We start from the raw sequence: 24,032 nt of genomic DNA on the forward strand, positions 1-24,032 counted from the left end.
TTTCCATCTGTTCGCATTCATTTTCGGTTTTGAAATTTTCTATAGCCTTAACTGTTTTTGGTAAAGATAGTTCTAGATTTATACTTCACTTTGTGTGAAGCAGTACCTCTAACTTCACCTCTGAACAGCTTGGCTCTAATTTTAAGTTAATGCCCTCTTGTCCTGGACACCCCTACCAGAGGAACTAAATTTATTCTCTCTACCTTTCAAATCCTTTAATCATTTTAAACAATTAAATCTTAAAACAATTAAATCATCCCTTAAATTTAGATAGTAAAGGAAATATAAGCCAATTCTTTTCAATGTGTGCTCATAATTTAGCTCTTCTAACCCCACTATCTTTCTAATGAGTCCACATTGTATTCCCTCCAGAGCCAGTATATCTATCCTGAGGTGCCATATCAAGAAATTAATGCAGTACCAAAGATGCAACAAGTTTTAAATATTTGTAGCATAACTTCTACCCTTTTGTATTCCTGTCCTATTGAGATAAAGACTGACATCCCAATAGCCAATGTGATTATTTTAGTGACTTCTGAACTTGGAGCTCTAAATATTTTTGCTCTTCCACAGTTCCTAGCTTCTCGCCATTTAGAAAATATACTAACCTATCTTCCTTAGGTCCACAGTGGACGATCTCACACTTTGCCAAACTAAAATCCATCTGCTTGTTTTGCCCACTCATTCAACTCATTAATCAGTACCCTTCTGCAACTTTCTACTCCCATCTGCACCATTTACTTTGTCATCTAACATGGTGTTAGTAGGAAATTTGAATAATTATGAAAGTGGAGCACTTGTCCTTCAGAAATATGTACAGGTCTTATATGCACCTCTATTTTTTGCAAAAAATATACTTCATAAAATCTGAAAGATGCACTATAAAACATTTCAAATTGTTATAACATTAAATGAAATGATATTCACATTTTCTCCAGAGATCAAGATGCTTCAGTTCAATAATGAGGGCATTACAAATATTTCAGTGTTTTCATTACAGGGAGTACAATTATTTTCAAACCTCTTGTACTAATACTCACCTGTTAAGAAATTGGCCCTGTTTACTGTGATCAGTTTCTCCCATGCCCTTCAAAGCCCATCTTACTCATCACTAAATGTAGTATAGCCTGCCCTCGTGTTCGTTCAGGAACATATTATTCCAGAAAACTGTCTTGAATGCACTCAGGAAATTTGCTACCTTTGGGCTCGAGCTGCTTTGGTTCTTTGAGTCATAGAGTCATAGAGGTTTACAGCATGGAAACAGGTCCTTCTGTCCAACTTGTCCATGCCGCCTTTTTTTTTTAAAAGCCCCTAAGCTAATCCCAATTGCCTGCATTTAGAACATAGAACATAGAACAGTACAGCACAGAACAGGCCCTTCGGCCCACCATGTTGTGCCGAGCTTTATCTGAAACCAAGATCAAGCTATCCCACTCCCTATCATCCTGGTGTGCTCCGTGTGCCTATCCAATAACCGCTTAAATGTTTCTAAAGTGTCTGACTCCACTATCACTGCAGGCAGTCCATTCCACACCCCAACCACTCTCTGCGTAAAGAACCTACCTCTGATATCCGTCCTGTATCTCCCACCACGAACCCTATAGTTATGCCCCCTTGTAATAGCTCCATCCACCCGAGGAAATAGTCTTTGAACGTTCACTCTATCTATCCCCTTCATCATTTTATACACCTCTATTAAGTCTCCCCTCAGCCTCCTCCGCTCCAGAGAGAACAGCCCTAGCTCCCTCAACCTTTCCTCATATGACCTACCCTCCAAACCAGGCAGCATCCTGGTAAATCTCCTCTGCACTCTTTCCAGCGCTTCCACATCCTTCTTATAGTGAGGTGACCAGAACTGCACACAATATTCCAAATGTGGTCTCACCAAGGTCCTGTACAGTTGCAGCATAACCCCACGGCTCTTAAACTCCAACCCCCTGTTAATAAAAGCTAACACACTATAGGCCTTCTTCACAGCTCTATCCACTTGACTGGCAACCTTTAGAAATCTGTGGATATGGACCCCAAGATCTCTCTGTTCCTCCACAGTCTTCAGAACCCTACCTTTGACCCTGTAATCCACATTTAAATTTGTCCTACCAAAATGAATCACCTCACATTTATCAGGGTTAAACTCCATTTGCCATTTTTCAGCCCAGCTTTGCATCCTATCTATGTCTCTTTGCAGCCTACAACAGCCCTCCACCTCATCCACTACTCCACCAATCTTGGTGTCATCAGCAAATTTACTGATCCACCCTTCAGCCCCCTCCTCTAAGTCATTAATAAAAATCACAAAGAGCAGAGGACCAAGCACTGACCCCTGCGGCACACCGCTAGCAACCTGCCTCCAATCCGAAAATTTTCCATCGACCACCACCCTCTGTCTTCGGTCAGACAGCCAGTTACCTATCCAATCGGCCAACTTTCCCTCTATCCCACACCTCCTCACTTTCATCATAAGCCGACCATGGGGGACCTTATCAAACGCCTTACTAAAATCCATGTATATGACATCAACTGCCCTACCTTCATCAACACACTTAGTCACCTCCTCAAAAAATTCTATCAAATTTGTGAGGCACGACTTGCCCTTCACGAATCCGTGCTGACTATCTCGGATTAATCCGCATCTTTCTAAATGGTCGTAAATCCCATCCCTAAGGACCCTTTCCATCAATTTACCAACCACCGAAGTAAGACTAACCGGTCTATAATTACCAGGGTCATTTCTATTCCCTTTCTTAAACAGAGGAACAACATTCGCCATTCTCCAGTCCTCTGGCACCATCCCCGTGGACAGCGAGGACCCAAAGATCAACGCCAAAGGCTCGGCAATCTCATCCCTTGCCTCCCACAGAATCCTAGGATACATTTCATCAGGCCCAGGGGACTTATCGACCTTCAGTTTATTCAAAACTGCCAAGACATCCTCCCTCCGAACATCTATTTCCTCCAGCCTATTAGCCTGTAACACCTTCTCTTCCTCAAAAACATGGCCCCTCTCCTTGGTGAACACTGAAGAAAAGTATTCATTCATCACCTCGCCTATCTCTACTGACTCCATACACAAGTTCCCACTACTGTCCTTGACCGGCCCTAACCTCACCCTGGTCATTCTTTTATTCCTCACATAAGAGTAAAAAGCCTTGGGGTTTTCCTTGATCCGACCCGCCAAGGACTTCTCATGTCCCCTCCTAGCTCTCCTAAGCCCCTTTTTCAGCTCATTCCTTGCTAACTTGTAACCGTCAATCGAGCCATCTGAACCTTGTTTCCTCATCCCTACATAAGCTTCCCTCTTCCTTTTCACAAGACATTCCACCTCTTTTGTGAACCATGGTTCCCTCACTCGGCCATTTCCTCCCTGCCTGACAGGAACATACCTATCAAGGACATCCAGTATTTGTTCCTTGAAAAAGTTCCACTTTTCATTAGTTCCTTTCTCTGACAGTTTCTGTTCCCAACTTATGCCCCCTAATTCTTGCCTAATCGCATCATAATTACCCCTCCCCCAATTGTAAACCTTGCCCTGCTGTATGGCCCTATCCCTCTCCATTGTAATAACAAAAGACACCGAATTGTGGTCACTATCTCCAAATTGCTCTCCCACAACCAAATCTAACACTTGGCCCGGTTCATTTCCCAGTACCAAATCCAATGTGGCCTCACCTCTAGTCGGCCCATCCACATATTGTGTCAGGAAACCCTCCCGCACACACTGCACAAAAACTGCCCCATCCAAACTATTTGACCTACAAAGGTTCCAATCAATATTTGGAAAGTTAAAGTCCCCCATGACAACTACCCTGTGACCCCCACACATATCCATAATCTGCTTAGCAATTTCTTCCTCCACATCTCTATTACTATTTGGGGGCCTATAGTAAACTCCTAGCAACGTGACCGCTCCTTTCCTATTTCTAACTTCAGCCCATATTACCTCAGTGTGCAGATCCCCCGCGAAGTGCCTTTCCGCAGCCGTTAAACTATCCTTGATTAACAATGCCACTCCTCCACCTCTTTTACCAGCTTCCCTACACTTAGTGAAACATCTATACCCCGGAACGTCCAACAACCATTCCTGTCCTTGTTCTACCCACGTCTCCGTAATGGCCACAACATCGTAGTCCCAAGTACCAATCCACGCCCCAAGTTCATCTACCTTGTTCCGGATGCTCCTTGCATTGAAGTAGACACACTTCAACCCACCTTCCTGTCTACCAGTACCCACCCTTGACCCTGATACCTTCCCCAATACCTCACCACCCTCACTGACTTCTGGACTACAACTCCCTTTCCCACTCCCCTGACAAATTAGTTTAAACCCCCCTGAAGAGCCGTAACAAATTTCCCTCCGAGGATATTGGTGCCCCTCTGGTTCAGGTGCACCCCGTCCTGTTTGTACAGGTCCCACCTTCCCCAGAACGTGTTCCAATTATCCACGTATCTGAAACCCTCCCTCCTACACCATCCCTGCAACCACATTTGGCCCATATCCCTCGATACCCATCATACCCATGTAACTATCTAAATGCTTTTTAAAAGACAAAATTGTACCTGCCTCTACTACTACCTTTGGCAGCTTGTTCCATTCACTCACCACCCTTTGTGTGAAAAAATTGCCCCTCTGGACACTTTTGTATCTCTCCCCTCTCTACTTAAACCTATGCCCTCTAGTTTTAGACTCCCCTACCTTTGGGAAAAGATATTGACTATCTAGCTGATCTGTGCCCCTCATTATTTTATAGACCTCTATAAGATCACTCCCCAGCCTCCTACGCTCCAGAGAAAAAAGTCCCAGTCTATCCAGCCTCTCTTTATAACTCAATCCATCAAGTCCCAGTAGCATCCTAGTAAATCTTTTCTGCACTCTTTCCAGTTTAATAATATCCTTTCTATAATAGGGTGACCAGAAATGCACACAGTATTCCAAGTGTGGCCTTACCAATGTCTTGTACAACTTCAACAAGGCATTCCAACTCCTGTATTCAGTGTTCTGACCGATGAAACCAAGCATGCCGAATGCCTTCTTCACCACCCTGTCCACCTGTGACTCCACTTTCAAGGAGCTATGAACATGTACCCCTAGATCTCTTTGTTCTGTAACTCTCCCCAATGCCCTACCATTAACTGAGTAAAGTCCTGCCCTGGTTCAATCTACCAAAATGCATCACCTCACATTTGTCTAAATTAAACTCCATCTGCCATTCGTCAGCCCACTGGCCCAATTGATCAAGATCCCGTTGCAATCGGAGATAACTTTCTTCACTGTCCACTATGCTACCAATCTTAGTGTCATCTGCAAACTTACTAACCATGCCTCCTATATTCTCATCCAAATCATTAATATAAATGACAAATAACAGTGGACCCAGCACTGATCCCTGAGGCACACCGCTGGTCACAGGCTTCCAGTTTGAAAAACAATTCTCTACAACCACCCTCTGGCTTCTGTCAAGAAGCCAATTTTGTATCCATTTAGATACCTCACCCTGGATCCCGTGAGATTTAACCTTATGCAACAACCTACAATGCGGTACCTTGTCAAAGGCCTTGCTAAAGTCCATGTAGACAACATCAACTGCGCTGCCCTCATCTACCTTCTTGGTTACCCCTTCAAAAAACTCAATCAAATTTGTGAGACATGATTTTCCACTCACAATGCCGTGCTGACTGTCCCTAATCAGTACTTGCGTCTCTAAATGCCTGTAGATCCTGTCTCTCAAAATACCTTCTAACAATTTACCCACCACAGATGTGAGGCTCACTGGCCTGTAGTTCCCAGGCTTTTCCCTGGAGCCCTTTTTAAACAAAGGCACAACATTTGCCACTCTCCAATCTTCAGGCACCTCATCCGTGACAATTGATGATTCAAATATCTCGGCTAGGGGACCCGCAATTTCCTCCCTAGCCTCCCACAATGTCCTGGGATACACTTCATCAGGTCCCGGGGATTTATCTACCTTGATGCGCTTTAAGACTTCCAACACCTCCTTCTCTGTAATATGTACACTCCTCAAGACATCACTATTTATTTCCCCAAGTTCCCTAACATCCATGCTTTTCTCAACAGTAAATACTGATGAGAAATATTCATTTAGGATCTCACCCATCTCTTGTGGATCCACACATAGGTGACCTTGTTGATCCTTAAGAGGCCCTACTCTCTCCCTTGTTACTCTTTTGCCCTTTTTGAGTCTGTGTGAAAATTTGAGATTTTTCATGATAACTGCTCTGCTTTGCATCGAACTTATCTAATCTCTGTACTTGAAAATCCTGGGTTGGTATTAAAGGGGGCAAAAGTTCTGGGGAAAGAGCCTACCCAGGTGAAGGATGGCTGCCCTGCAGCCACTTATCTAATGGCTAGTTTGTCATTAGCTGACTGGAGATGGGATTTCTTCCCATCGTGGACAGGAAATCCCACCTCAAAGAGCACCCAACCAGACAGGAAGTGGTGGCCACTGCCATTGCTACACTCGGGGTTTGAGGAGGCAAGCATTACTGGATCGCATTCTAAGTGTTTGGAGTCTTGCCAGATGCTAAACGGGCAAACCTAGGTGAGGGTGGGGATTTGAAAGGCTGTGGGGGAGTGGAACCTGGGGATTGGGGTAACACGCAGGGGGAGGGATTGGGGGGGCAGGGGTACAATTAAGTGCAATTAAAGTACCTGCTTGGCCACTTAGCCAGAGCCTCACTCACTTCTGTTTATTAAATGCTGACAGCAGTAGGATGAGGCCCTTAAGCGACATTAATTGTCCAGATAAAGATCTTACTTGACCCACTGGCATGTGGGCTGCCCAAGTCCAACGCTATCATTGGTAAAATTTCAGTGGGCGCAAGGACAAGCTGATAGGCCACTCGCTGGATGTTGAGGGTCCCACCCCCTCTTCAAACTCACTGGCAGGGGAGTGTAAAATCAGTCCCCTTGTTACTTTACCATGGCTATCAGGAGGCCTGTAGAAAGCTCTCACCAAAATCATGCATCTTTTCTAATCCTCAATTCCTGCTATCCAGACAATTACTGCTGACCACCCCTCATTCTCATGATGTAATAGGTTGCTTTATAAGTGATCATACTCCTCCACTGTTTCCGATTTTCCTGTTCTTTATATAGTGACTTTATAATTTGGAATATTTATCTCCCAGCAATGGCTTTCTTTTAATCAGGTCTCATTGCCAACTATATCATACCATTTAAACTGAATTCGTGTACTCGATTTGTTTGTTATATCTCTTTGTGTCCACATCTCATACTTAAGCAACAGACCCCACCCTGCCCAATCGCCCAGATAGTGTTTTTCTCACCTTTTAAGCTTACCACAGTAATTGTTTTGCATAACACCAATTGTAATCTTAACAGTTATTTTTTTATTTCCCGTATTCTTTTCTGAATTTGAACTATTTATATTGGACCGAATTTGATGATGCAGGGCAGATTGGACGTATATTTTCACATTTTGGTTTTGAAAAATTTCACCCACGTAGTTGCTGGAAGTATGAGTTGATAACAGCGCAGCGAGCGCAACCATGAATTTGGGACCTTGGTGTGCAGCTGGACACTATAGCTAAATTTTTGCCATCAAGGCAGGAAGCTCGAGTCAGGAAATCTCCTGACCTTTGGGGAGGGAAGGGAGAATCAAGATATTGAATTTGATGAACAGGCTCGAAGGGATGAATGGCCTACTCCTGCTTCTGGTTTCTATGTTTCTATATACCTCCATTGGAACAACCCCTACACGCATAATTTGTATTCCGGGGGTCATGATTGATACAGGAGGCAGCCATGGAGGAGGGCTGGTTAGAAGTCCCACCTCGATTCTCTGAGATTTTAGGCCAGTTGTCCAAAAGGCTATTTGAACTCAGCACCAATTTCAAGTGGCCCAGCTCAGTTCTGATCTCCCGCTTGTATGATTGACACCCTGTTCCCCTCTCCCTGCTGGTAAACACGGAATTTGCTGGAAATGGGGGGTGGTACCGGGGTCTATCTGGGTTCCGTCCATCATTTGTATAGGCCCCCAGAGTCGGTCTGACTCCACGAGAATCCAGCCCTAACCAGTAAGATTAAATAATGAGGAATAAACAGAGGAAGGACTGAGGAGAAGGGTGAGATAGAATGAGTGAATTCAATTTCAAATCAGGTACAGGCAGAGAAATAAAGAGAAGGAAAGAGAGATTGGATTAAGAGCAAGTGAGAAAAGGAACAGGAAACAAAATACAATTTGACATTTTTTAAATTCTTGAAAACAATTCACAACCTGAAGGAATGAGACTGCACACTTATCATTGTTCACTTTCATTTATTAACGATCACCACATGTTTAAAAGAGCACTTAAGTTGATAATGGCTAAATTTAATTTCTGTGACAAGGTTAATAAGAACATAAGAACTAGGAGCAGGAGTAGGCCATCTGGCCCCTCGAGCCTGCTCCGCCATTCAATAAGATCATGGCTGATCTTTTCGTGGATTGAACTCTACTTACCGCTCACCATAACCCTTAATTCCTTTACTGTTCAAAAATCTATCCTTGCCTTAAAAACATTCAATGAGGTAGCCTCATCTGCTTCACTGCGCAGGGAATGCTCATTTAATGTACAAATGCAGGAACCCCATGTAAATCGTGGGGACGTGAAGAGCAAGATGGCATTTTTGCAATGCTAATGTTGGAGCAGTGCGAATTGGCCAGCAACCTGCAGCAATCCCTAATTTTGGTTCACCACTTTCTCGACAGAAATTGTTGGATGATTTGAACATTAATGACAAGTTGCATTATTTACATGCCGTATTTTTTTCAGCAACATTTGGTTCAGCCTCTTTAACACCCTTTCTAATCTGGAGTGTCGTTGCATCCCCTTTTCTTGGCCGTGAAGTTGGGCAATTGTCGGAACTAGGGAAATGCCACGGTCAGCAAATGGCACATGCAGCATTCTAGACTAGGAAGGGCATTAGTGTGAGCGTGCTATACACATGGCAGAAGCCTCAGGGCTTCAACGATGCAACAGTTTTGAAACTTGGACCTCACAGGTCCAGTGCATATTAGTTCTCATCAGTTCAGCTGCCTCGTTAGTCAGCACTTCCTCGTTAGTATAGTGGTTAGGATCACCGCCTGTCACGCTGCAGACTGGGGTTCAATTCTTCGATGGCACTCTCCAAAGTTTCCTTGGGACAGCACGGTGGCACAGTGGTTAGCACTGCTGCCTCACAGGGACCCAGATTCAATTCCGGCCTCGGGTCACTGTCCGTGTGGAGTTTGCACATTCTCCTCATGTCTGCGTGGGTTTCCTCCAGGTGCTCCGGTTTCCTCCCACAGTCAGAAGATGTGCGGGTTAGGTTGATTGGTCATGCTAAATTAACCCTAGTGTCGGGAATTAGCAGGGTAAATATGAGGTGTTATGGGAATGGGGTCTGGGTGGGATTGTGGTCGGTGCAGACTGAGTAGGCCGAATGGCCTCCTGCACTGTTGGGATTTTCTGATTCACAGGGAGACCACAGGAACAAATCACTTGTCCACATCAAGTATGCAAAAGCATAAAGGCTATAGATGCAGTGCCTCTGGGTTTCCAACATGACAAATAAATGGGGCAGAGGCTGCAGAATGGGAAAGCTCTGCACAAGGAGAAGGAGGACTCTCCGCAGAAGGCCTTGGCCACTATGAGTTTTCAACGAGCGCTTCTATTACCTCCACCTCACCCTGAGGTGCCTCAGATTCAACAAAGAAGTGGACAAAGATACTGCTATTTCACACCAGGGCAGTGAAGGAGTTGTCAGTGGCTATCAAGGTTACTGTCACTTTAAACTTATACGCAACTTGGTCATTCCAGGAGGTGTAAACAACATTAGAAGCATCTTGCAGGAAACCATCCAACATGACATCCGGAGGTATCGGAGACCCTGTCTGTGAGGACAGGCAATTTCATTGTTTACAGAGATAAGCAAGATGAGCAGGCATGTGAATTTGCGAGAAAGCAGGATTCCAAATGATGCAGGGAGCCATCAACTACAGACACATGGCTCTACTGCCCCACCCCCCTCCCCCCACCCCTCTGTCAACAGGAAAAAGTACAGGAACTATATAGGTCACTACACCATTAACGTGCAGTTGCTGTGCAATAACTCACAAACCACGCTGTTGATAAGTTCCTGCTTTCCTGGAAGTAGCCGCAATGCCCTCATCCTGAGTCAATCTGCCATTCCTACCGTTTAATACACCAAGAAGATTCAAGATTCCAGAGTACTGGGCTCATGGTAAGCTACTTGGTAGTGTGGATGAGCAGAGAGATCTCGGTGTCCATGTGCATAGATCCCTGAAAGTTGGCACCCAGGTTGATAGGGTTGTTAAGAAGGCGTACGGAGTGTTAGCTTTTATTGGTAGAGGGATTGAGTTTCGGTGCCAAGAGGTCATGTTGCAGCTGTACAAAACTCTGGTGCGGGCGCACTTGGAGTATTGCGTACAGTTGTGGTCGCCGCATTATAGGAAGAATGTGGAAGCATTGGAAAGGGTGCAGAGGAGATTTACCAGGATGTTGCCTGGTATGGTGGGAAGGTCTTATGAGGAAAGGCTGAGGGACTTGAGGTTGTTTTCGTTAGAGAGAAGAAGGTTAAGAGGCGACTTAATAGAGGCATACAAGATGATCAGAGGATTAGATAGCGTGGATAGTGAGAGCCTTTTTCCTCAGATGGGGATAGCTAGCACGAGGGGGCATAGCTTTAAATTGAGGGGTGATAGATATAGGACAGATGTCAGAGGTAGGTTCTTTACTCAGAGAGTAGTAAAGGCGTGGAATGCCCTGCCTGTAGCAGTAGTGGACTCGCCAACATTAAAGGCATTTAAATGGTCATTGGATAAACATATGGATGATATTGGAATAGTGTAGGTTAGAGGGGCTTTAGATTGGTTTCACAGATCGGCGCAACATCGAGGGCCGAAGGGCCTGTACTGCGCTATAATGTTCTATGTTCTAACATGTGGCTTCTTGGAGGGAAACGCCTGCTACCTGATCGCAAGTTACAACTCCAGAGACCAAAAGTGGGAAGATTATCTCGCTCTTTCACTTTTATTATTTATACCTGAGCCCTCATTCCCCATCCTCCTACACCTCTATTGGCACCAAGTCCTTTTTAGGGTCCTATTTATCTCTTCTGTTACCACCTTGCGCTCAGTTCAAATCCTGCACAGTCCTTCCCAGTGGTAGTTTCTTCTTGCTCAAATACAGGAGGCTCCAGTTTCACATAAAATAGAACCCCTCTTTCCTACACCAATTAATAAGTCTTAGATTGACTTTCTTGATCTTTTTGTCCATATGCCAATTAGCAGACGGTATGAATAATCCTGAAATTACCATCCTGTGGTCCTGCTTTTTAAATTAGGTCTGAGCTCCTGATAATCTCTTAAGAAGGAACAGGAAGAAGGTCTGGACATGGACCACGACAACTAGTTCTTCACTTTCCTTTTCCAAGCTCCTATCCTGCCTCTTCCTAGATGAGAGGACATTATAGCGTGCAATGTCCTTATCATGTTTTCCTTGATTTAATTATGTGTTGCTAATTAGCTGCTGGATATTGTGTGTTTTTTTTCTCCTTACTCTCATGACCACTGACTGCTTGCTGTCCTAGACATGGTTAACTTACATGCAGAGGCATTGCAGGGCTTTGCAATTAACGGGACTGAGAACCACCCAAATAGCAGTGAGCTGCTGGTGAAACAACTTTTCTCCACACAAATGCTGCCAGAGCTGCAGAGTATTTCTAATACTTCCTGCTTTCAATTTATTCAAGAACGAATGGTAGCATAGGTATCACACAGCTGCAATAAAGCACAAACACCAGAGGGCAGGACTGTGCCAAGTTAAACTGCAGCCTTTAATACACTAGTACAACAACTTTTACTATATTGTAATAAAAATTCACAAGGCACTTCATAGAGCCATCATAGAACAAAATATGTCACCAAGCCACATAGGGAAGGGCGAAGGTGGAAAACAGGATGAGAACTTTAAAACTAAGACTTTGACCAGGAGCCAAAGTAGGTCAACAACCACAGGGTGATTGATGAGTAACAGTACTTGGTGCAAGTTAGGACACGGACAGCATAGTTCTGGATGACTTCAAGTTTACAGAGGTTAGAATGTGGGAGGTCAGCAAGGAGTGCACTGGAATAGTCAAGTCTACTGGGGCAGCACGGTAGCACAGTGCTTAGCACTGCTGCTTCACAGCTCCAGGGACTTGGGTTCGATTCCCGGCTTGGGTCACTGTCTGTTCTATACAGCTGCATCATCAGACTCCAGCTTTTATACTCTATACACTGTTCTATAAAGGCAAGCATACCATATGCCTTCTTCACCGCCTTCTCCACCTGTGTTGCTATGAGGAGAGATTGGGTAAACTGGGCTTGTTCTCCCTGGAAAGACGGAGAATGAGGGGAGATCTAATAGAGGTGTACAAGGTTATGAAGGGGATAGATAGGGTGAACGGTGGGAAGCTTTTTCCCAGATCAGAAGTGACGATCACGCGGGGTCACGGGCTCAACGTGAGAGGGGCGAAGTATAACTCAGATATCAGAGGGATGTTTTTTTACACAGAGGGTGGTGGGGGCCTGGAATGCGCTGCCAAGTAGGGTGGTGGAGGCAGACACGCTGACATCGTTTAAGACTTAACTGGATAGTCACATGAGCAGCCTGGGAATGGAGGGATACAAACGATTGGTCTAGTTGGACCAAGGAGCGGCACAGGCTTGGAGGGCCGAAGGGCCCGTTTCCTGTGCTGTACTGTTCTTTGTTCTGTGTGGAGTTTGCACATTCTCCTCATGTCTGCGTGGGTTTCCTCCAGGTGCTCCGGTTTCCTCCCACAGTCCAAAGATGTGCGGGTTAGGTTGATTGGCCATGCTAAAATTGCCCCTTAGTGTCCTGAGATGCGTAGATTAGGGGGATTATTGGGTAAGTGTGTAGGGATATGGGGGTTAGGGCCTGGGTGGGATTGTGGTCGGTGCAGACTCGATGGGCCAAATGGCCTCTTTCTGCACTGTAGGGTTTCTATGATTTCTATACTGGTGACAAAAGCATGAATGGGAATTTCAGCAGCAGATGAGCTGAGGCAGAGACAAAGCCAGCCAGGTGATGTAGCAGAGGTTAAAATAGGCGATCTCTGTTACAGTGCAGATGAGTGATTGGAAGCTAATCTTGGGGTCTAATATGAGGCCAAGATTTTACAGCTCCGCCCCAGCGTGTCTCCCTCTGGCGGATGCAGCAGGCTGGTTAGATTGGCATCTAATTCGGCAGGACTATAATATCCCATTGGGCAGGAGAGGCCATAAAATCCTGGTCTGAGGTTGCAGGCAGTCTGGTTTCATCTCTGAAAGTTGCCAGGGAGAGGGACAGAGTCGGTAGCCAGGGAACGGAGTTTGGAGTGGAGACCAAAACAATGGCTTCAGTCACCCAAAAAGTAATTGGGAAAATTTCTGCTCATCCAAGTACTGAATGTCAGATTAAGCAATCTGATAATTTTGATAATTCTGATAATTATCAGATAAGCAATCTGATAATTTTGCAAAAATGGAGGAATCAAGATGATGAGGTATAGATAAGTGTCTTCGGGGTACATATAGAACTGTATATGTAGATAGAAAATAGGAGGGGGTCGACGATAGATCCTTGGGGAACACCAGAGATGATGATACACTGCAGAATAACAGAAAGAATTTGCATTTATGTAGCGCCTTTTACAACCTCAGGAGGTCAAAGTGTTACGGCCAATGAGGTACTTTTAAAGCGTGGTTACTGCTGCAATGTCTGAAAGGTGGCAGCAAACAGCAATATGCCACAGATAGCACTGGCTAGATAATCTGGTTTTTAGGTTTTAATTGTAAGATATGTGCCAAAGAGGACTCCCCTGCTCCTCTTCGAAATAGTGTTACTGAATCTTTTACAACCACCTGGGAGTGTAAATGGGGTTTCAATTTAACATTGTTTCCAAAGACAAAATTTGCAGTAAATGCCTCCAATAGATTGAAACATTTGGACAAACGTATATGAAGGCAATATGAGATCTGAACAACTGCTTGTTAAAGAATAGAATATGATAAATAATGTGAATGTCGGGACAGAAACAAAATACTACTTTTCTTAACATTAACCCTCAGTATATTAGCTTCGTTTAGCTAACCTTAATTAGGCCTCATTTAGAATATTCTGTACAATTCTGGTCGCCACACTACCAGAAGGATGTGGAAATGGTATGGGTGGCACGGTGGCTCAGTGGTTAGCACTGCTGCCTCAGTGCCAGGGACCCGGGTTCAATCCCGGCCTCCAGTCACCGTCTGGGGCGGTTTGCACGTTCTCCCCGTGTCTGCATGGGTTTCCTCGGGTGCTCCAGTTTCCTCCCACAGTCCAAAGATGTGCGGGTTAGGTTGATTGGCCTCGCTAAATTGACCCTAGTGTCAGGGGATTAGCAGGGTAAGTATGTGGGTTACGGGAATAGGGCCTGAATGGGATTGTGGTCAGTATAGACTCGATGGGCCAAATGGCCTCCTTCTGCACTGTGGGGACCCTATGATTCTAGGTTTTGGAGAGAGTACAGAAGAGGTTTACCAAGATGCTGCCTGGTCTGGAGGGTATTAGCTATGAGGAGTGATTGGATAAACTCGGTTTGTTCTCACTGGAATGACGGAGATTGAGGGGTGACCTGATAGAGGTTTACAAGATTATGAGCGGCATGGATAGAGTGGATAGTCAGATGCTCTTTCCTAGGGTAGAAAAGTCAAGTACTAGGGGACTTAGGTCTAAGGTGCGTGGGGAAAAGTTTAGAGGAGATGTGCGAGGCAAGCTTTTTACAAAACGGGTGGTGAATGTCTGGAACGCGCTGCCTGGGGAGGTGGTGGGATCAGGTACAATTGTGGCATATTAGGGACAACTGGACGAATTCATGCATAGGATGGGAATGGAAGGATACGGACTCTGTAAGTACATACGGTTTTAGTTTAGGCAGGCATCATGATCGGCGCAGGCTTGGAGGGGCCGAAAGGCCTGTTCCTGTGCTGTACTTTCCTTTGTTCTCTTTGTTCTTATATCGTATGGCACTTCTTTCTGATTCAGATACAGTTATTGAAATAAGGCACACCTGTCAGTTCTAAATAATATGACTTTCAGCTCTGTAAATAATGCTGATTTATGTTCACATCACTAGAGATATTGTGCACCCAGTGACCCACATTTTCTTTTTCAGAAGTCCCACAGGTGACAGTGCATCAATAGATGGATCAAGAGCTCCACCTGAAGATGGATCTGCACAACCGATGCAAGATGCAGAGATGAATTTGTTGAAGTGTGGGGAGCTTACGTAAGTATCACACAAATGCTTTGAAGCTGGATTGGAACATAGAAATGTACAGGATCAAAATTACACTTCATCTGTCCCCGTCTCCAAGAAATATCATATTCTGTGGCGCTTTTCATACCACTCTGTCAAGTGTTTCTCCAGACATTTAGTCGCCTCTCAATTTAATGTGCTGATACAATCACACCCGCTTACTTCCAATAAGAATTATATTCTTTCCAATCACTAACCTCTGGGAAAAGTCTAAATGATATTTTTATTTTGATCACCTATTTTAGGAGTTATGTTCTCTTGTTTACCTCCACACTGAGAAAACCCAACCTTGACTGCCACATCCTCTCTATAAGCATCTCCTATAAAACCTTTCCTTCTTCACCAACCCATGCCCCTCTATCCACCCTAATGGCCCTTTATAACTCCTACACCGAGTGCCAACTAATGCCAACCCATGACACCCCCCACCCATCACCCTTTGCCCTTGCAATCTTTCCCATGTCAACTCACCCAGTATCCACCATGCACAGACCTCAGGAGCCATGCTCTGTTGGGATAAAATAAAGTTCTGAGTATCTGTTGATGACTTTACTATTTAAAAAAATACTCTTGATCAAAACCCATTCACTACATTTAAATTCATTCACGTACTTAATCCTCTATATTCATAGCCCCTCGTCCAAATCTTTATAACCACTTGGAGCTATCAGTCAGACTGTGAACTGTCCCCCATCCCTCCACTTCCACTGTAGTAATGATAGGTTGTGGAATCAGTCCTGCAGCACCAATCTTATAATGAAAGACCTCAGGCTTATGCCAACAGACAACTGGCAAAATTAGAAATAGTTACAGCAGTCTGTTATTTTTAACTTGAAGAGCTTGAGGATTCAAATGCCTTGACAGAGTGATAGCCCCAGCAATTTAATCCACTTTTTACACATATATATGCCTTATTGCAACAATCCCCTAAGACACCTTACCTCTCCCAAAGGGGTTCCTGGGCCTAGCCAAAAGGGCCCCGGTACCTCTCCAAAAGGAAACCCACCTCCCCAAATTGCTCCTAATAGCAGCTGTATACATTTTCTTCAAATGTTTAAAGCCCACAAGTCGTGTTTTGGTATTTTACACATCCCACTGACGAAAATTGCACCTGCTTGAAGGCAGCTACACTTTACACGTGCATTTGCAGATATGTGAACTACAGTCTGCCCCCATTCCCTTCCTGGAGAACATTGCGAGTGCCATTTAAGTTAAATAGGAGATAACTTCGGTATCTGCCAACATCTGGTCCGATGTGAACACATCCTGCTGCCACAGATGATGAAGCAATACGTCAATATTTGCATCTACCAGCTCCTCAGAGCAAACTATGGAGAAATGTCAATGCTCCAACTAACTCTACCTCACTGTCTACTAAACTGGCATTTGCTTTTCTGTTTAACTGGAAATACTATTAAATCCAAGCAGTATGTTAAAATAAGAACAGAGTGCGTGACTTTAAATCAGGAAATAATTTCTTCAGTGCTGCATGACCCAATTATTCGTTTGACATTTCAGTCCGTTTTATATCGAGACTATGCTTGGTTTTAAATTGTTGTGCAATGGTAGTATTTTAAGTTTTGCTGGCATTTTGAGAAAGTAAAAATCAGTAGCAAATTTGAAACTCAATAATCCAAACCTGGATATATTTCTCCTCTTCAATTTCTTCTGGAGACCTAACTTCTTCTGAGCAGAAACTTGAATAACTAAACATTAATATGATTAGTTGTGCTGATCAGAGATCAGTGCCTAACAGATGGAGTCGGGACAGATTTCCTCCATTCTACAATGTATTCCTAAAGTTTAAAGAAAAATAAACATCGCTTAATTCTTTTACATTTTGATAAGCACTGAGCAATACAGCTAGCAATGATTCCTGTGCAGGTGACTTATGTTTACTTTGAAGGCTTCTGCTGCCCGTATGCCAACTCACATCAAATCCTGTTCACTCATCACCCCTGTACACGCTGACCTACCTTGGCCTACAATCTGACTACGCCTCAGCTTTAAAATTCTCATCCTTGTTTTCACATCCCACCCCACCTCCCCCTGCCTTATCTCTGTAACTCCTCCAGGCCTATAACTATCCAAGTTTGCTGCGCTCCTGTAATTCTGGCATCTCTTGCATCCCTGATCCTAATTGCTCCACCATTACCAGCCATCTGTTCAGCTGCCTCGGCCTTAAGTGCTTAGGTTATCTCCCTAAACCTTTCCGTGCCTCTCTCTCTCTCCCCCTGTTTCTTGATGCTCCTTAAAACTTTGACCAACCTTTTGGTCACCAATCCTAGAGTCTCGTGTGTGGCTTGATGCCAAATTTTTATTTGTGATATGGAGATGCCGGCGTTGGACTGGGGTAAACACAGTAAGAGTTTTAACAACACCAGGTTAAAGTCCAACAGGTTTATTTGGTAGCAAATGCCATTTAATTTTTATTTGACAATGCTCTGTGAAACACCTTGGGATGCCTTACCTCATTATAAGGGGTATAGAATTGCTAGTTGCTGTTGTTGGGAGGACAGACATCTTGTTTTTCCATTTTAGCCTCAAGATACCCCTCAAGGTGGATGAGGTTAGACAGTTCGGAGACAACAATAGAGAGCTTTTTGTGAAGTCCAGCTGCTACAGTCTCATCCCTATTGAAGTCGAAGAATGTGGTTTGACCATTAGCTGGATCTTTTCTTCTGATCCGAAGAGCATCTCATTTAGTGTTGTTTATCAAGAATCTGAAGAGGTGCCGTATGAACAGTGCAAGGTAAGAGGAATTGCATCTTCATTCAGGATTGTTGCTTATACTGTTACTCTGGGCCAACTTTGACACATGTTTCTAAGGTGAATTTCAAATACAGAACTAAAGTTAAAATCATCACATTGTGAACAACAAAAAATTATAGTTTCATGTTTCTAATTTAATGTCATAATTATCCTCAAAACTTATATTTTTTTCTCATTTTGCATCATACATTTATTCTAAACAATTAAAGGGGGTTAGAACGCAGGTCATCTCCCATTGTAACCTCAGTAGAAGATTGGTGGCAATTCCAGAGTAATAACATTAATGTCTGATTACGATGTTATTCTTATTGCTGAACTTGTGACAGAAGGTCAGAAAATACTCGCAGAGCTTCCAGTCATTTATACCTAACCTATTATCCCTCTCAAAGGTTTCATACCCCAAATACATCCTACATTCTTAAAAGGAAATATCCAAGCCTGTTTGAACTGATCAAAGCTTGTTCCATTTGTTATGCAATGGAATCCTACAATGCAGAAGGAGGCCATTCGGCCCATCAAGTCTGTACCGACCACAATCCCACCCAGGCCCTATCCCCATAACCCTAGGCATTTACCCGAGCTAGTCCCCCTAACACTAAAGGGCAATTTAGCATGGCCAATCCACATCTTTGGACCAAATGAAAACTAGTGTTGGTCCACAGCCAGTAACAAGCACAGAACCAAGGAAACTGGTGATTTTTTTTTGTTAAAGTTGCCATTCACCAACTAGCAAGTACTGCAAAACTGGCCCAACAGGTCACCCCCAAAACAAATACACATCTTTTTCAGCTGCCACATATATTCGCAACGAGTAGCTTTCTATTTAAAACCTGTATACACTTACAATCTGCACAGTGACTCCCTGATGTTCGATTTTTGTACATTTCTGTCAGCTTTTCCAATTGTAAATTCTGTTTTAATTTATATCAGCATTTATAATAGATTTTGCCTATGTAATTTCATCATCCCCTTTGACTGAATTCAGTCCACCAACTCCCACAAATCGCTCCTCAGAGAAAACATTTTCGTGTTTTCTGCTCAGTAACTGAAGTTTATAATACCCCAAAAAAGGTTTAACCAAAAAAAGCAACCAATTCCATATTTCATGTCACCTTTAAAAAATGTACCAATCGAATTGTTCTTCTGTATTTTTAAAGCCTTTGTTGAAGTTTTAAATGGAGACGCTAGTCTCTCCCAAAAGCTAGTTTCAGAAATAATATTTAACTTGCTATTTTCTAATTATGACGCAATGAGCTGAGTGTGGATTTGTCATCGAAGTATACATAGGGCAATCTTAGCGGCCGTTCGTGCCCCACTGCCGCTGCAGCGAGGTCAGAGAATTTGGCACCAAGCCAAATTAGCAGGACCATAAAATCCTGCCGGCGTGAACGGCCATAAGATTCCGCTCATAGTATCTTAATCTGCAAGTATTCATAGCCCCTCGTCCAAAACTTTATAACCACTTGGAGTTGTCAATCAGTCTGTGAACTTACAGCCAGACAGTTAGTGCAACAGTGCTGGTGGGATATTTTTATGAAGTTTCTAGCAGTTTTATGCTCAAACGTTTTTCAGTATTATTTGAAGAAAAACTAATGGACAACTTTTAAATCTTTCCTCGGGTAAAGTTTAAGTTCAGATTTTTCAATGGGGAGGGTATGTGGAGTTTTTAGATCATTGAGAGGATAATCTTGACTGGGTGATACTATAAAATGGCCAAATCAGTTTATTCATCAATTTTTTTCATTCATTCGTTGGACATGGGCGTCACCGGCTGGCCAGCATTTATTGCCCATCCCTAATTGCCCAAGGACAGTTGAGAACCACATTGCGGTGGCTCTGGAGTCACATGTAGGCCAGACCAGATAAGGCAGATTTCCTTCCCTAAAGGACATTAGTGAACCAGATGGGTTTTCCCGACCATCGACAATGATTTCATGGTCATCAGTAGATTCTTAATTCCAGTTATTTTTTTATTGAATTCAAATTCCATCATCTGCCGTGGCGGGATTCGAACCCATGTCCCCAGAGTTCCATCTCCAACTTCCTTTTCCTTTCAAGTCCTTGGAGCATGATGTCACCTCCCGAATCCATGCCAGCTTTCCTGTATTTTAATCCATCCAATCGGGTTTCTGCCCCTGCCACGGTATGGAACGGTTCTTGTCAAAGACACAAATGGCACCCTATGTTAAATCGACAAAGATTAACTATCCCTCTTCATCCTGGCCAGCTTGACTAGCATGGTTAACAGTCCGAGAGACGTGCTGGTTAGGTGCATTGGCCATGCTAAATTCTCCCTCAGTGCACCCAGAAAGGTGCCGGAGTGTGGCAACTAGGGGATTTTCACAGTAACTTCATTGCAGTGTTAATGTAAGCCTACTTGTGACGCTAATAAATAAACTTTAAAATGGTTCACCCATACCTTTTTTTCCAGTGCATTGCCTCTGTCATCCAGCAGGGGGAGATTGCTCTCACCTGGTTCCATTGTTATCTTCCCGTTCATATGTTTGTACATAATGAACGAGCTGAAATGCAGATGTTCTGGAGTGGAAACCTGCCACGCTGGCTGGCTGGAAAAGTGCCACCACTGCACTTAGTCTCCTGAGCAGAAAATTCCACCTTTGGAGTCTATGCATGTGTAGGCCATTGCATCACTTTCATTTAATGCATGCTTCACCAGACCTCCAACATTCTTAATTTATACAGTCTACAGTCAGGATTTTGCGCTCTATTCCATCTTACTCAGTCCACATCCACTGACCATCTTACTCAGTGCTAAGGCTGTCAACAGACACCAAGAAAGCTTTGTTATTATGGTTAAATAACGAAGGGTGGGAGGTGGCTGTTATGGAGCTTAAAGACCAGTGTGGATCTGTCGGGCTGAATGGCCTGTGTTTGTGCTGTAAAAATATATTTCCATGCATTCTGCTTCAGCTGTCCACCATGTGAGTGTTGGATCTTTCTGCTTTGACAGAAAGCTCTGAGCTTTTATCTGTTTGGTTTCTTTTAATGGTCACTAAGGGCCCGATTTTACCATTTTGATTCTAAGTGCCGAATCTGGGCGTAGTACAGATCCGACCTTGAAATCCGCTTTCAGCCGGCTCCAGTCCGATCTGTGCTGTGGGTGGGGCTTAATGCTGTGGAACGATTGGAGCTCTGAACTGCGCATGCGCAGTTCGAAAAAAATTTGAAAAAGCACGCCCAGGTCGGGAAAGAAAAAAAAAGTAGAAAGCAGAGAGAGTGGCTCTCTGACACAGATCATTCTCGGGGGGGGGGAGTGGGGAGGCAGGTCAGATGTATCTCTGGGGGGGGGTGGGGCAGGAGGAGGCAGGTCAGTGATGCGGATCTTTGATGTGCCTCGCACTGGAAGTCGCTCCTGTGCTAATTTTATTATGGTAGTCACAGGAAGATGGAATCTTGTAACCCTGTGATGACTTCCACGATTAGGTGAAAGAGAGCCTGGGAGTTTTAGAGAGGTTCTGCTGTAAAGAAGGCACAAAACAATAGCTAGCTGTCTCAGGTCACTGATATAAACCTTTGATCAGTCAAATGAATCTTGCAGGCATTTTTCACAGAGAGGAGATTGCTTATCGATCTATATCAAAAAATTCATGCTAATCCTGGGCAGTGGAGAGTATTTTCAAGCAGAGATAATAATCTGATTGCTGTCCTGTCTAGTGCAATTCACTGAACCCGGAGCTCTAATCAGTCTGGGGTCTTGCAGTCAAATATATCTCTGGGGGGGGGGAGGAGGGAGGTGGGTCAGAGTATCCTCTGGGGGGGGGGGGGGGGGGGGGAAGGCGGGTCAGAGCATCCTCGGGGGGGGGGGGAGGAGGAGGGAGGCGGGTCAGAGCATCCTCTGGGGGGGGGGGGGAGGCGGGTCAGAGCATCCTCTGGGGGGGGGGGGAGGAGGAGGCGGTTCAGACCTATCTCTGGGGGGGCGAGAGGGCTGATCGTTGCCTGGTGGTGGGGGGGAGACCCGATCGCTCACTGGTGGGGGATGGGGAGAGGGGGGGGCGGAAGGATCTCTGGTGGGGGGGCAGGGGGGTCCGCTGCCACTCTGCGGGCGATCGGTAGGGAGGGAGAGGGCAGGGGTGACCACTGCCACTCTGCGGGTGATCGGTGGGGAGGGAGGGGGGTAGGGGTGTCCGTTGCCACTCTGCAGGCGATCCCTCATCTCCACCGGAGGAATTAATCCCTCCTCCTGGAGTGGCCACCCCTGCCCCCCTCCCTCCCCACCGATTGCCCGCAGAGTAGCAGCGGACACCCCTGCCCCCCACTCCCCACCAGAGATCCATCCGCCCCCGCCCCCCCACCAGTGAGCGATCAGGCCTCCCCCCCACCACCACCAGATAACGCTGAGCCCTCTCACCACCTCCTCTCCCCCCCCCCCCCCCCCGGATACATCTGACCCGCCTCCTCCTCCTGCCCCCGCCCCCCCCCAGAGGATGCTCTGACCTGCCTCCCTCCTCCCCCCGCCCCCTCCCAGAGGATGATCTGGGTCAGAGAGCCGTTGCAGGCTCTGAACCCACTTCAGAGCTTCCCCTGCATAATAAAAATCAGCTTCGGATTTTTATTTTGCAGGTCGCTAAAAGCGCAGATCCGGAACGTAATAGAAGGTAAAATGGGAATTGATGATAGAGATGGAACGGATCCGCGCCCAAATCGGGTGTCAGTAAAGTCGTGATTTGCTCGGACACGGGTGCAGATCACGATAACGGCCTCCCGCCCGATTTTACCGTGATTTCGCGCCCGAAAACAGGCGCAAATTGTTGGGAAAATCGGGCCCTAAGTGTCAGGAGTTGAGAATCTTGACATACCAGAGTGGGATCCGAGTGGCAGGCTCCTCTTGCAAGGTGACCTCTTTGATATGAAATGCAGAAGAGCTTGTCTTAGCCACGCACACACTGAGTGCACTCTTGAAAACATAGGCCCTGCTAATTACCCAGAGCCAAGATGGCACGGGGAGGAGGGATGGGGACCTTTGGGCAAGAAATATATGTTTCCTATATGCCCGAGTGAATTTAACGGCAGGACTTATTTTAAACATTTGGCACCCTCTAGCCAGCCAGATTAATAGGGTGGATGTCATTGGGGTTAGAGAGTAGTCAGAAACAATGTCAGGTAAGTCTGACATTGCAGGTTGGGTGAGGGGAGTGGTACTATTCAGTTGTTATGAGGTGGGTAGGAGTATGCTGGTTACGAGATGTAGCTGTTGGCCTAATGCCGATTCGCACAAGCCAATCATATGGAGGTAAGCTTGTCGCACCGGTAGGATAAAATTTTCTGCTCCTCCTGGCCCATAAGCAGTTCAGTAAAAGCGTTTAACTCATGGATCTGAGTCTTCTTGTCTCCTTTCGTCCTCCATGCATTACAAAGTAAAAGCAGAGTCATCGCCTTGGTGACCAAACCACCTCAGTTAAAACCAGAACCTGGTAGGTTGAAATTAGGTTTGAGAACTTCAAAATTGTTAACTTCCTATCCACCCCATCTGCATCATTCTGAGCTACTGAATGTAAGGAGATTACAATTGAAAAACTGAGACTCCCCATCATGTGCATTTTCAAACTTTTACTAAACATCTGCTGCCAAACTGCCCCCAACCTCACAATCTCCCACAGCCTCTTTGTCTGTCTCTCTGTGATATCTAAGTCTTTCTCTTCCTCTGGATTCAGTTTTGAGTGTTGGCACTCGTTCATGGGCCCTCGTTCATGGGCCATCTCCTGCTCCTATTCCTTTTATGTTTTTGATTTCTAAGGCCACAGGAAAGTTGGCCTTTATCTACTGGGGAGGTGGAAAGGGATAGGATTTATCTTCTAATTATATAACTGGTCAGACCCATCATTCAGAATACACTCTTTAGTTCTGGGCACCAGATCTCAGGAAAGATATATTGACTTTGGAT

At 44.9% G+C, this 24,032-nt stretch overlaps 1 protein-coding gene across 5 annotated transcripts in view; it reads left to right on the forward strand.

Moving 5' to 3' along the window:
* fyco1a (FYVE and coiled-coil domain autophagy adaptor 1a) overlaps window positions 1–24,032 on the forward strand; it is a 159,202-nt gene that overhangs the window by 117,371 nt on the left and 17,799 nt on the right. For all 5 annotated transcript variants that reach the window (XM_078198816.1, XM_078198814.1, XM_078198813.1 and 2 more), the window contains 2 exons: window positions 15,215–15,328; window positions 17,900–18,110. In XM_078198816.1, the coding sequence (XP_078054942.1) occupies window positions 15,215–15,328; window positions 17,900–18,110 (325 nt within the window). The remainder of the gene's footprint in view (window positions 1–15,214; window positions 15,329–17,899; window positions 18,111–24,032) is intronic.

This window comes from Mustelus asterias, chromosome 2 (assembly GCF_964213995.1).
Source record: "Mustelus asterias chromosome 2, sMusAst1.hap1.1, whole genome shotgun sequence".
NCBI lineage: Eukaryota > Metazoa > Chordata > Chondrichthyes > Carcharhiniformes > Triakidae > Mustelus > Mustelus asterias.